The 14,264-nt window shown below is 45.5% G+C and overlaps 1 protein-coding gene across 1 annotated transcript in view; it reads right to left on the reverse strand.

Moving 5' to 3' along the window:
* Positions 1 to 14,264, reverse strand: part of CA11 (carbonic anhydrase 11 (inactive)) — a 929,313-nt gene that overhangs the window by 169,283 nt on the left and 745,766 nt on the right. The window contains exon 3 of the mRNA XM_085616527.1: positions 3,139 to 3,281. Within this exon, the coding sequence (XP_085472653.1) occupies positions 3,139 to 3,281 (143 nt within the window). The remainder of the gene's footprint in view (positions 1 to 3,138; positions 3,282 to 14,264) is intronic.

Here is a 14,264-nt window from a genome sequence, read left to right on the forward strand (position 1 = left end):
GCCAGGACCAACCCCAAACTAGCAAGCATCACATCACATCCTCGCTCACATTCACTTATTCACTCTCATTCATTGTCACTCATACATTTACATCATCTAACGCCCATTCCTGTTTTCACTCTTATTCCTACTCTTTCTCAATCGCTCAGACATACTGACACTCAGGCACAGATTTACTAACTCTTTCCACTGGGTTTGTGTCACTTTTGTGACCCAAACCCAGAGCAAAGTGTTAGGTAAGATTTACTCTCCTGCGCAAACAGGATTCGCGATGGATCTCATGCTAAAGTAATGCAAAGTTGTACTATGTTCTGCTTTGCAATATTTTCCATCAAGGGGGTGTTCTATGGGTGGTAAAGGGGCATTCCTATGCTCCAAAACCACCCATTGGTTTTGATGCAAATGCCTATCTACAAACATTGGTAGACAGAAATGTGTGCCAAAATGTTATGCCTCCTCCAGGTAGGCATAACAGAGAAATGTTTCATTTCTCGTTTGTTTTTCCATCTTTGCACGTGTGCTGCATTGTATAGTACACATACATAGTCAGAAAAGCCTAAAAGCATAATTTTTATACTGGAAGGATCCCCTTCTAGTACAAAACAATGCTTCCGAGAATGCACACAGTGTTGCGCCATGGCAAATAGCTGTGGGCGTTGGCACTTGGCTGCCAAATGTGTGCCAGAACAGCGGGAGAGAAAAAGGTTCCACCTCTTAGTAGGTGTGGAATATTTTTTTTCTCTCCCTTTGACACAAGGAAGTGCAACAAATGTGGTGGAGTATTGCATTGCGACAAATAATGGCACTTGTGGTCCTCAGTCCCACACATGTTCACTCTCTACTTGTCACTGACTCTCACTCACTTTTACTCACACACGCTTACATATGCTGGCACACTTCACACACACTCTCTCATTTACACACACTCTACGCTCAAGCACACACACAACATACATTTGAATCCATTTTTAGCTGTCACATCTGCCACCAAATGTCCAGGTACGAGTGCTCCATTTTCTATTACACTAATAGTGAATAACAGAGTATTATTCACTATTAGAATTATGAAAAGTGAGCAGGAAATAAGGAATGTGGAGCTGCCACTGTGTTCTTGGCAACGGTTGTGGCACCTCTGAAGTAGCGGTCGCCAAGACAGTGCCATAGGTAACAAAGGGGAAGCCAAGGGTTGCGGTTGTGACCTCTGACAATCCCTTTTTGACTCCATGGTTATAGCTCTTGAATTATGTATTTTAAATCAGGCAAGACACACTTATTGGAGGAAGGGCACTGTAGGAGGGAGGTCTGGAATCCAGGGAGGGATATCGAGCTTGCACTCACTGCTAAAATGTGTTTAGATAATGCAAAAAATATATTTGATTTTATTTGCCTAACGTGAGATGCCATATGTGTCTTGAAAAAAAGAAAAATGTAAATACTAAATAATCTAAATAACAAAACATAATTAAAATAATGATCATTTTGCCTTTGTTATTGAATGTGAGTTTGATCTGAAATATTGCTGATCTGTCTGATCAACCTTGTGAAATGTTGTTTGATCATGTCAGCTGAAGTTTTAGGATGCATTGTTTTGTAACCTCAATTACTGGGTCTCCCCTTTAAAGCCAGTCAGGATTACTCATCGGTGCACATATGCTTGTCCATGAAAAGCATATTGTTTAACCAGCTTATACTACATAATTCTGCACAACGTTGCCCCTCAGTGATCACAATCACACAGGCAAATTATTGGTGCAAGATATTGTTGCTTAGGGACACAAAATGTTAACCAAAACACCAAATGACATTGACCAGCAGAGTCAATCAATATTGGCAATTAGTGGCGAATAATATTGCATAAAAATCCGAGAGTAAACTTATCAGTGTAATAGAACATTGACCATCAGTTCAACAGGCTATATCTGTGCCACGGGATGGTGTCCACGAGGCCCTTATATAGCTGCTCAACTCATCAATGCCTGGAATTAATGCTTATCAATTGTGCCGCTGCAGACTGTTTGTGCTTTAGAAATACCAAAACATACAAATATAGATACACTGCAAGATCATACGATTTATTTTCTTTCTGGCTCATATAAAATTGCCTTTCTTTATCACATAATGGTGATCAACAGTGGAATGTTCCCTCAGTCACTCAAAGTTGAGGAAGAGTGAGGGCAGGGCCAACACACCACGAGTTAAAAGCAGCAGGAACAGAGGACGGGTGGATGAAGGGAAGCTAGAGCCGCCCGAACATTAACTGTGTAGGATAGAAATGTACGAGTGCAAAAAAAACTATTAAATGTATGTGCACTATTTGTACTGCTTGTGTACAAGGAGTTGGAACTGACAGTATTTGCGCCTGGAAAAACATGGTCAAAATTGATCTAACAAGGTTACTTCCGTGTTTACAAAGCATGATGTAAAAAAAAAAAAAATCCACTTTTGGCATGTAGAAGATGGACTATGCTTAAAACAAAACCAGTTTATTCTATGTTTTTAAAATGTGAGTAGCAACACACTACAAAATACATTCAATTTATTTTCGAGCTGTTGTTCACCAACTATTGCTTATTTTTTTTACATCGATAAGTTAATTTACAACCAAAAAAAGCTTGGAAATCACGTTCTGAATTGATTCACAAAAACATTTCTCATTTCTACCCTGGTGCATACACTTTTCTGTATCATGGACTGGGGCATTTGTTTGCAGAATTTCATATCTCAGAACTAACAAAATACTGCAAAACGTTTTCACTTAATTATTTGCATCACTGCCGAGCCTCTGTTGTGCAGCCCTCGGTGCCTTTGTTTCTGCTGCCCAGTGATGGTTTGATATGATAGTAAGTGGCACTGCCTTCCATGTACCCACTCCTCAACCATAGCCTGGCAGAGGGGGATTTCCGAGGATGTACCACAAACAGTATCACATCCCACGTTCTCCCTGGACGCTATTCGAGGATTCAGCTACACCACTCCCTCCCCATCCGCCATCCATAATAGGGGCCCAATTGGCCCCCTGTGATGTAGCTCCCCTGGCTGTGCATTCACTGATTCCTTTTTCTCAAGTGCATTTTTCACACCTCCGCCATCATGAACCCATGAAGAATGAGCCCTCCTTAACTATGGTGGCTCACAAACCTTCCTCTTGAGCAGGCTCAGTCTCAGCGGGGGCAGGAAGGGGTCAAAGACGATTTCGCTGGTGTTTATATCAATAGGCGACTGTCGCTTCCCAATGGTGCAGAGGTTCCAGGCTGAGTTCACCAGCCCCCAAAAGGCTGGACCTGCAGGTGAAGAAAACAAAAAGAAAGCACAATGAATGACTAAAGAGGAGGACAAGAAGCTTCAGACCACACAGCCCCAGAGCCGCGCCATGGGCACCAGTCCAAACATCCTTACATGCACAATATTCATCACGGAGCCATTGACTTGATAAGTTCCTCTCTCTTCTTTAGTTTGGTTTCTTTTTATATTATTACAAGTGAGAAATGTCTGGAGAAAGATAATTTTCTACAACAGACCTAGTAACTAAAATGCAAAGATAATCCTAGGGAACGAATACAACATTAAATGACCTGAGATTTCCAACAGTTAAGCTCACATAAATGTAATTTAAAACAATAATATTATTAATATTTTATACCACTGTAGCACGCAGCGAAAACCAGGTTTCTTAAAATACTACTTAGGACCATATAATTAAAAAAAATCTACACAATACTATATATGCATTTACTCAATTTATTTAAAGTTTGCTTATAGTCCTACTGCATCAGCGAGGCATTATCATAAACATTGAAGTACACTCAATAGCAGAATATTCAAATCATATTACAAGGTAGACCAAAACTGTAGATGCGAATAAAAGGATGCTAAAAAGATGAGTTTTTTATATGTTGAGAATGCAGATGGACCATTCCTGAGTTTCGTGAAGACTCCCAGGAGGCTCTTGCTATTGACCTGTGATCCGTGGCTCGGGTGTGTCTCTCAACTGCTCTCTCTGTCCATTTTGATTTGGGAGCATATTTGGATAAATAATTGTTTTGGGAAGATGGGAGTCCTCTGGCCAATTTTTAAAGGACCAGGGAAGATTTGTTGAGTGAATGAAGAGCGTATGTGTTGGCACTACATTTGATCAAATGGTGGAATGTGCGATTTTCTGATGCTCTATAAAAATTACTGAGATACAGTTGGTGGGTTTAAGCTATTTAATAATTTTGAAAAGATGTTCCCTGGAACTGGCTGCAGAAGCGCAGAACAGGTAACACGCTTTAGGTCCTTAACATAGGTTTAATAGAAATGGAGTTTGGAGAGACATTGTCTCACGTGGGCGGGATTTTGTTCATGAAAGTCAAATGAAGTCATTGCAGTGGGTGAGTAGGTTGTTCAGAGATGGACTGCAGTTAGTATGGATGTATCCAACCAGTGATCGTGCACGATTGGGAGAGGTGTTGGTTTGTTTCGGAGGTAGCTGGCGTGTTAATATGGATTATATGTAGTGTTTTCACATTGAATTATTTAGTACAAATCAAGAACAATTTTAAGTTTATCCACTCTCTCTCTGTATTGTGGAGTAGTCTTGTTTTAACTGCAAGCAGTTTGTTGGAGCAATGTAGGATTAGATTGCGAAGTTTTTTTTTGCATCCATGCAGTGGTGCCCGCAATGTCATTGAGGATATGATTGTATTTGTAAACATTCGTTGATATCTGGAAAGGGTTTAAGGTGTCTATGCCTTGCTAGGCTATATTCTTGAAAGATTGCTGTAGTTGTTTTTAGGCGCATCGAAACCTTTTAGGGGCTTTTTGTTTTCGGTATAATCATTTTAGATTGGTTTCTGAAATGGCTTGGGGAAATGATCAGACCAGTCCATTTTTAAAGTAGGTGGCATTTGTTCTACATGAGCATAAAATGATTAGGATAAGAATTCAGAGTTGTTGGTTTACTAAGCAAGACAGCTGATGAAGATTGAGCGAGTTAAACACGTTTTGAAGGGTCACTCATTCTAAGAAATTGGGCGATGAATTGCAATGAATGTAAGTTCTTCACAATTCTGACCACAACTTTCTCTTTACTTCGAACCGAGTATGCCATTGTAGCACTTGACTTTCTGACAGCTGTGAAGCAGAGCAGTCCACGGCCGACAGAGTGGAGGTAGTGTGGTCTAGTGAAACCAGCTCGTTGGTACACAATGGGAAACAGTGCTTACATCGCATGCTTCACATCGCATGCCATAACAATGCGGTCGTTACTATGACCGTGTTGTTACATCGCGAACCATTACATCGCAAGTCGTTACAATGACTTGCTGTAGGGGGCAGAAGGTGTTGGATTTATAATCCAACACCTTCCCTGCTGTTGCACAAACTGGAGTAGGAATAGTAAATTATACTATTCCTAAATCCAGCATGCCTCTACAGCAAGTCGTTGTAATGGTTCGCAATGTAACAAAGCGGTAGTTGTAACGACCGCTTTGTAATGGCATACAATGTGAAGCATGCGATGTAAAGACATATATTCACACTCAGTATCAACACTCAATAAAGGGATGCCCAATCAGGGCTTTTTTCTTATAAAAAAGAAAACTAATTTATTACAAACACACTATTGAATACTACACATTAATTTATAAATATTTACAATTGGGTAGATGGAAATGCCTTGGGTGACTCCCTCAGAACGGTTAGTACCCAAGCAAACCACAACCATACTTCTACATATATGCATAGACCTAAAATCAAAAGGTGCAATTATATGAGGTCAGGCCTTCTGCCGTTGGCAGGGTGTCACCAGGATTCCAAAAATAGAAATATTGCACAGCTTTAGAGACAATCAACCATCAGGAGTCCCTGAACTCTAAAGTCTCTATGATAAAGCACAAGCTCTGGAAGTGCATGCAAATTAAATCAAATTCTCTGAGGAGAATGGATAGATACCCCTGGGAGACTTAGGCCAACTACAAAGAAAATCCTGTGGTGACTTATGTAGAGGCAGCTGCACTCCAGACAGCCCACAAAATGCTTTTCAAATAATTGGTGCTCCCCATGTCCTACCTATGGCACCACAGAAGAGCGATATTCACATTTTGGGAGCATCCTTGAGTAATGTAGGGCATTCCTTTTTCCTTAAGTGAAATTAAATGAAAATCTTTATTGTTTAGTTAGTTAAAACCATAACAATTTTACGATAAAACAGTTATTAAAAGGATGAAAAGGGCACCAATGTGGGCACCAAGGTTAGCCATGGCAAAGGTAAGTTTATCCAGTAAGTGAGGAGACCATGTTTACAGTCTGTGTTTAAGGGTCTAAAAGTCCATTGACTAGCCCGGTTATCTGTGGACGGTGAGTAAAACAGATAAAGTGCAGAGTGTGGATATTGACACCCCCAGAGGTGGGAGTTTTGGAGGGTGGGGTGGGAGACGTAGCACAGAATCACCCCGTGAAGTAGTTCGTTATCAATTTTTGAGCAAAGGTGGCGGGTGGGGAAGAGCAGGGCGGAGTTGGAGTAGATCTTCAAGCTTCTTCACATATTTGCCGCACCTCGCTAGCATTCATGTGGCAATGTGGAAGAAGCATGGTGACGATTACTCAAGGCATGAGTGGATATCCTTCTTTAGATAAACTGGTCTAAGGAGAGATCTCCTGGGAGCATTGAGCATGGGACAACAGCACAGAAGGTGGAGCCACATTCCTTCTTGTAGTTGCACAGTCTGCAGGCCCCCTCCTTTCCCGATGGAGCCCATTAATTGAAATCGGACACTGGTAGGCCTAGCAAGCACATGAGTAAGATATCTCTGCAGAGCCATTGGTTTAGTCTATCTGAGAGGTATGGTTGTGACTTCCCTGGTACCTAAGAGCCATTCAGGAGGGTTAATATGGTTGAGGATTTTAAGCAACAGATGTCCAACAGATCTCAGGTTAGTTTCAGCTGCCTGTTGATGATCCTTTTCCAGGCTGTGTACGGGATAACGTCGGTGTTTAGTGCAGTTCCTTCAATTTGTAGGGTGGTCATAGATTTTGGGATTTGTCGGTGCGAGGTGCAAAACACACTTGTGGAAAGCCAAAGAGGGGAGGACCCCATCAGAGCACAGGCAAGCAAAGGCCAGAAGGGCGCAGAGGGCACCTGCAAGGAAAACAGCGGAGCGAGCACGACCACAACCAACAAGGAAACCGCACAAAGACCTGAAACAGCAAGGGCCGAAAATACGGAAGACACCAGGCCCCAGCACCCCACAGGGGAACCAAGACCTTAAGAGGCCGCAGATGAGAAGAACAGCCAGCAGCCACAAGGACAAAACCAGAAGGCAGAGAGCAAGCAGCCCCGGGCAGAGCACCAAATGCGAAGCCGGAAAGGACAGCCACCCAAAGGAAGCCCCCAGCACCCGCAACTCCCGGGCGGACCCCACAACCAGGTATGAACCAGGACCAACCCGGTCGAACCACAGGGAACAGAGGAGAGAAGGCTCAGGCAAGGAAGCAACGCAACAAGCCACCAGACCCCCTCAAAACAAGCAGCAGACCCCCAGAGGACCAGGGGACCAGCAGCCAGGCACGCCACCCGACCAACACAACCAAAGGCAGCAGGCAATCAGTAAAGACAGTAGTGGGAGACAGCCCAAAACAGGCCCAGCTGGAGCCAAGAGGCCACAGTGGCAGGAACACGCAAGAACCAGAACCCGACCGCAGAGGAACCAGCGCAAGCAAGCAGCCGGGCAACCCCGAGCAGACAGCACCAGCACATCCAGGAGGACACCCCACCTGAACGCAACCAGACACCCAACTGCCAATAGGGAGGAAAGGCCGAAGGCAACGGGAGACCACAAGGGGGCACTGCCGTAGACCAAGCAGAGGCAGCCGCAAGCCTGCAGACCAGGAGCAACCGGAAAAAGGCCTCCGGAAAAACAGGATCACGGGGGAAAAATCCGAGGCCCAACCCCGGCTAAAGAAACAGGACCAAGCAGGGACAAGAACACCCCCCACCACCCCCCAGAGAACCAAGGCGGAGATGAACACCACAGGCCATCGGAAGCACAACCGAGGCCAACATCACCTGGGAAACCAGCCAGGCACCAAGCATGGCCCACCCAGCCCCAAAGACACAACCACCGCAGAAAGTGCACAGAGCAGGAAGGCCACCCGAAGGGAGCAGGGGCTGAACACCAGAACCGACTGTGAAATAGGAGGACACAGGCAACAGACAGAGTATCCAGCAGACAGGGAGCCACAGCAGGAGCGGCCAAAGACCGAGCAGCACCACTGACAGAACCAGGAGCCAGGAAAAGACAGACCAGAGGCGAAGGGCGCAAGCAGGACCCACCAAGGGAAACCAAAGGCAAAAGGCATGAATAGGAGACTGCAAGGGCAACTCCCGAGAATCCAGCGGAGAACAGCAGCCGGGGAACACAAGGACCAAGCCAAGGAAACCACAGAAGCCAGGAACAGTGCACGGAAAGCGCCAGAGCCCAGAGCAACAAAGACAGCCGAACCCATCACGGAAGCGGCAAGCTGTTGAACACAGCACCACCCAGCCAGGCTACAAGAAGCAGCCCAAAGGCAGGGACAAGCCACCCATGCCACCCAAAGCCAGAACCAACACAAGGAAGGAAGAGAAAGGCTCCGTGCACCCAGGAGGCCCCATGGTCAAACCCAGCCACCCCAGGCTGTACAGAACCCAAACCATGAGCACTCACAGGGGGCAGCAGGGGAAGCACGCATCAACAGAAGCAGCGGAGTGGAATCGCACAGGACCAGGCGCCAGGGTCCGAGTGAAGAACAAGAAAACAGCCCATCGCAGGAACAGCGAGGCAAAGAAGGAACAGCCAGGAACCCCAAGAACTAGACCGACCAAGCCAAGGCACGTCCAGCGAGCACAGCGGAACACCCCGACAGGGTCCGCTAGCCGGCAACAAACCAGCACCAAAACAACAGAGCAGCGGCACCCGAAGACCAGGACAGGTACCAAAGCGCGACACCAAAACACAGCGCAGGACACATAATGGAAAAACGAGACCATAAGGCAGAATGAACACCACCATTCCCAAAAGACCCACACAGAGAGGGTTGCCGCAAAGAGACGCAGAAGCAAAGGGGACAAAGGTGGAAGAAACATGCAGCAGGGTACCAGAGCAGAAAGCACGCAACCCAGGGAACACCAGAAGCCCAGGAAGCGGCAGCGACCCGGAGGCGGGAACAACGCCCCCACACCAAGTCCATCCAAAGTGCAACAGCATACTACATGCTGCACAGAAGGACACATACACATAGAAACATATATGACAGCAGCAGTAGGCACGAGGGGAAATGAGGCAATCCGGATCCACACCCCACCCCTGGCAGACAGCCAACACATGCAGGGAAACACAAGAGAGTGAAACCCAAACCAAGGAAAAAAAGAGTATATGACCACAACCACCAGGCCACAGTGACTCCGCAAGGCAGGAAGAGGACACCAAAAGAAGAAGAACCCCTGCAACCTGGATAAAAATATCAGGCAAAAAATGGCCACAAATTCAAGCATGGCACACACAGTAGTGGTAGACCCCCATGTGTATAACAAAGGAATCGGCAAAGCGCAAGGCCACCCAAAACAACCTGGCACTAAACAACAGATGGATCACCGTCACCAAACGCAAGGGCACACATGTGAACAACCTCAGAAGAACGAAAGGCTGAGAGGACCCAACAGGAGTAGAACCTCTGATCATGAGGAACAAACACAGGCCCATGAAACAGAAGCAGCAGTCCACCCTGCCACCACACCCAGTGTCTGAGGGAGATGAAAGACAAAATGGGGACATGACCCAGGCTCCCTGTGGGCCGCCGTAAGCAAGTGGGAAAATAAACCACTATGCGGTACTCACCACGGGGGTAGTCAACCAACAACACACAAGACTGACCTCCAACCACCAGCCCAGACGCCATCCAACAGCGAGCGCCGAGGCATCAGAGGAAAAACCAGGAGCAACCGACACCCCCAGACGTCCATGCAGCGGCCAGGGAGGAAAGCTGAATCCAGCAGCAGCAACCGGCACCCAGGAACACCAGGGACCTCACCAAGACCGGCCCGAGGAGCCCCAAACAGCAACAGCAGCATGTCATCCCGACAGGCCCAGCCACAGCCTTCAACCCGGAACAGCCTGGGAGGAGCGTCGACCCAGCCACAAAGGACCGGCCGCCCACAACGCGGCTCCCGGCAAACCCGGCAGGCCAGGAGTCCGCGGAACAGGACGGCGAAAGCCCAGCAGCTCGACGAGACAACGAGGAAGACTTCAGGGACGCAGAGGACAGCCCAGCAGCCCGACGATACGTCACAGAAGCCAAGGGCAGGTAAGAATAAACTTCCCATCCCTTTTTGTCGGAAGACAGAAAATAAGAACAGGGGAATGCTGGGTTAGGCCGGTATATATACTCCCTGTGGGAGGGGCGGGGTTAGTGTAACAGCATTCTTCTGTCTTTTTTCTGTTGTGGAGATGGTCATCTCCAATATGTAAATGAATGGGACGAGGACATAAGGGACCTGGGGGTAATGTAGAATTACAGGGCCTCAGCCTCGCAGGTTAGTGATAATCTTGGAAGGCCCAGTTCCAACCATAGTCTGGCCCTTTGTTTGTATCTGGGGAGCTGAAATACTCGCTTATAGGCCGAGCATTGAGCATGGTTTAGGCTTGGGGCGCAGGTCTCTGGGAAGACCTGTTGCCCATAGTGTAGCACCGGGAGAAGAGTGGCTTTCATGACCTTTAGTATGGGAGTGGCCAAGATGCTTTTTAGGATCTTATTGAGATAGGTCAAGCTGTGTGTAATGGCTCTGGCTTTCCTTTTCAGGGCAGCTAGGTGTAGTTGAACCACACCCCCCAGTAGTTATACTTCATGGTTGGTTTAATAATCGCAGTTTCCATGTGCCAGGTTGGACTAGGTAGCCCCCACGCATTTAGTTTTCTCCAGAGGGTTTTGTGGACTGACTTATCAAATGCTGCACTATAGTTAATAAAACAGCTGTAAAGAGGATGCTTGCTTTTTTGGGCAGCATGATGAATCAAGATGGCAAGTGCTGTGATGCTATCAATTGTAGAGGAAGCAGCGTGGAACCCAGTTTGGAAGTAAGGGAAGATGTTGTTTTCTGTGACCCATTCCTCTAGCAATTTGAGAAGAGACTAGGCGTAGGCCTTGAGCTCAAGGTCCAGGAGGGCAATAAGTCGGTAGTTAGATGGAATGATCAGGTCTTCATTTTTTAAGATTGGGCATAGGGTGGAGTCCCTCCATGAGTCTGGGATCTGTGCAGCAATGTAGGGTTGGTTGAAAAGGGTGTTAACACCATAGCTCAGTCCTCCTGGCCGCATCTGAATATGCTTGCTGAGACTAGTACAAGGTTGCACATTCAATCAGAACAACATTAAATGTGGGTATTTAGAAAACACATCAATTTAAAAATGAAGACTGTGGTGCTAGCAGATATGAGATACCCTACTACCAATGGTGTGAAAATGAGGGGTTGGTGAACGTGTCCACTACCCCATATATACATACAAAAGATATCACAGCACTCCAAAGAAATATATATAGTGGCACAAAGTAGTACATTTAGTCCATTAAATCACGTAGAACAGATGATTGTTCCATGCTTAGTTATTTTCCAATTTCTTCTAGAACACCAAGTGGTACATCCAACATCACACAGGTACAGCCAACATGTGTTTCGTCACAAATGTGACTTCTTCAAGGCTCTGATCACAGTCAATATGCTCCTGTAATAATCTGTCAAATATCGCCAATAAGAGGCTGTCCCAACTGCAAAGAAGCTATTCACATAGGTGAGAAAGAGTTCCACTAGTCTAATAGTTGAGAAGATAGTTAGTTTTCACAAATCATCAATGCTAGATGTCATAACTCATATGACTCGAGGCTTGCCTTTGGTGATAGTACAACAACCATCAAGTAAAGTGTAACCAGTTAACACGAATTTAAGATGTACCGGTGATCAATGCACTCATTTTGAGAACCAGTTTCCCAGTACAGATATCCTGACCAATTCCTACAAATAAGGGAGATATGATAAATTCCTGAGTTTCGCGCATAGTGTGACCAACCGGTGGCATCTTCTGCTTGCTGGGAGGCCATTGGGGCCTGGAGCACCATCATTTTTATGGCTTTTATATAGTTGCGTATCTGGTCCTGAGTGGCCAGAGCTTGAGTTTCCCGAGGCGTATGGTCTTCTGTCCCCCAGCCAAGAGTGTCACTAGTGCCTAGAGACTGACTGTTATATTGTGCTTTGACATGTTGTACCCAGATTTCTTCTTGGACTGTGTTCCTCCTGGAGCAGTTGGAAAATTGGAGTTTATTGATGTAGTTCCAGAAGTGGGACACGCTTTTCTCTTGCAGCATTTGGTGTATGTTTAGCCATTCGTTCTGCTCGGACTGTTTGTTTGCTTCCCACGTTTTTTTGTATGTTTTGTGTAGGTTAACAGTGATCTTTGTGGAATTTACAGTGGGTTTTAGTTTGTGAGCGCGTGTTGCCCTCCTTAATGCCCTTTGTGCAGTAACAATGCCTATGCTGTGCGGCTTTCAGAGCTGGTTCTTCTTGAGAGTCTTGGGGTGTTGATGGGAGGCACCAAATCCCACCAGGTAGCTTCTTAGGTTAGTTATTGAATTGTCCAATCTGCTAAAAGAGTCACCCAAGGAATTGCTGTTAAATTGCAGGATTACATCTTCCAGCCACTTTCTCAACTTGGGGGTGCCTGATGCTTGCCTCTTAATTCTCCTGACTAGTTTGGGTGCTTCGGTCCGCAAAGATAGCCCCACTTCTAAGACAATGGCTACCGTTACGGCATGTAGTTCAAGTGTTGCAGTCAGGGGATTGTAGTCATTTTTAGGGCGGTCAGGGATCTCTAGTTTACTGTTGTGGGTATACAGGTCTTCTGGCGCTGTGCAAGGATTACACCACTTTATCTCTTTTACTTTCAATTCGTGTGGTGCTCTTGAGGGGGAGATACACTCCACTCCTCCCAATAATCAATCCAAGGGATTGACACAACAATTTACACAATTCAAGGCACACGCATTATGACATTCCAATTATAAATTTTAAATGTCTTAAAATCACACAACGATGCTGAAATTCTTGTTCTTCTCGTTATTCTTTATTTTCTTTATAGCCTTGAGCCAACGCGTTTCGTCGCAGTGGGAATGTATCCCTTGCGACTTCCTCAGGGCTACAAAATACCAAAAATAACTGCGTTGTCATATACAAAACAGGACTTTGTGTCCCTACTCATTAATCAGAGCACCCAGTGCAAAGACACAATATAAATAGCAAAATACATAGTTACTCAGTTGTGACTTCCTCAACCACCACCTCATATGAATGTCTACTAAACGTTTCATACAATATGACTTAACTCGCTTTTAATTGCAACTCCAAGCTCTAATGATCATTACATTTCTTAAACAAATTTCTTTATCATATTTTTAACCGATTCCGCAAAAAAGTAACTGTTTGACATAGTCTTACCAGTCTATCCTTTGTGTCGATATATACATATTTGTGACAAAATCACTTCCTGTTTATTATAACGTGCACCCCTGTATTTAATCCACCTGTGATCAGCCCACATGTGACTGTAACCATACTAAGATCTCCAGTTTGACCAGGTGACTGGCTGAGGGGGCTGACAGGAAAATGTTGTCTATGTTTGAGACCCCTTTGAATGTAGCGGGGAACTAAACGTGGAGATCTTGTGCCTGAGAGATTTGTTCAGCTGAAAGTAGATTATGGTTAGACAGTAGAGTATTCATTGTTTCCTGTTCTTTAGTTTTATGTGCAGAGTTGAAGGTGCTCCCCAGTCCCCTTATGTTAAAGTCTCCAACTAGCAAGGGTGTGTGTGACAAACTCCAACAGGAGATCCTCCATGCTGTCATGAAGGCGTTTGGTAGCAGGCAGTTTGTATGTTTTGGTTACATTGTAGTAGCAGTTTATTCAAAGAAATGGAGTATCTTTTATGTTGTCTGATATCCCGTAAATGAAGGCTGCTTGCCAGGCTGCGGAATTAGGATATAGGGGTAGGCCTTGATCTTGTAGGAGTGTTTCATAAAGATCAAGAGGCCCCCTGATGGATGTACAAAAATATTGGAGCATTTTGCATAGTAGGGGTATACAACCGATGGAGTAATAGCCCAAGTCTCCTGTAGACAGATAATATTGTTTGCTTTCACGTAGGTCAGCACAGGTTTGCATGTGAGTATTGACCTAATCCCCACCACATTCCAGGAAGTGATTT

Source organism: Triturus cristatus, chromosome 7 (genome assembly GCF_964204655.1).
Source record: "Triturus cristatus chromosome 7, aTriCri1.1, whole genome shotgun sequence".
NCBI classification, from domain to species: domain Eukaryota; kingdom Metazoa; phylum Chordata; class Amphibia; order Caudata; family Salamandridae; genus Triturus; species Triturus cristatus.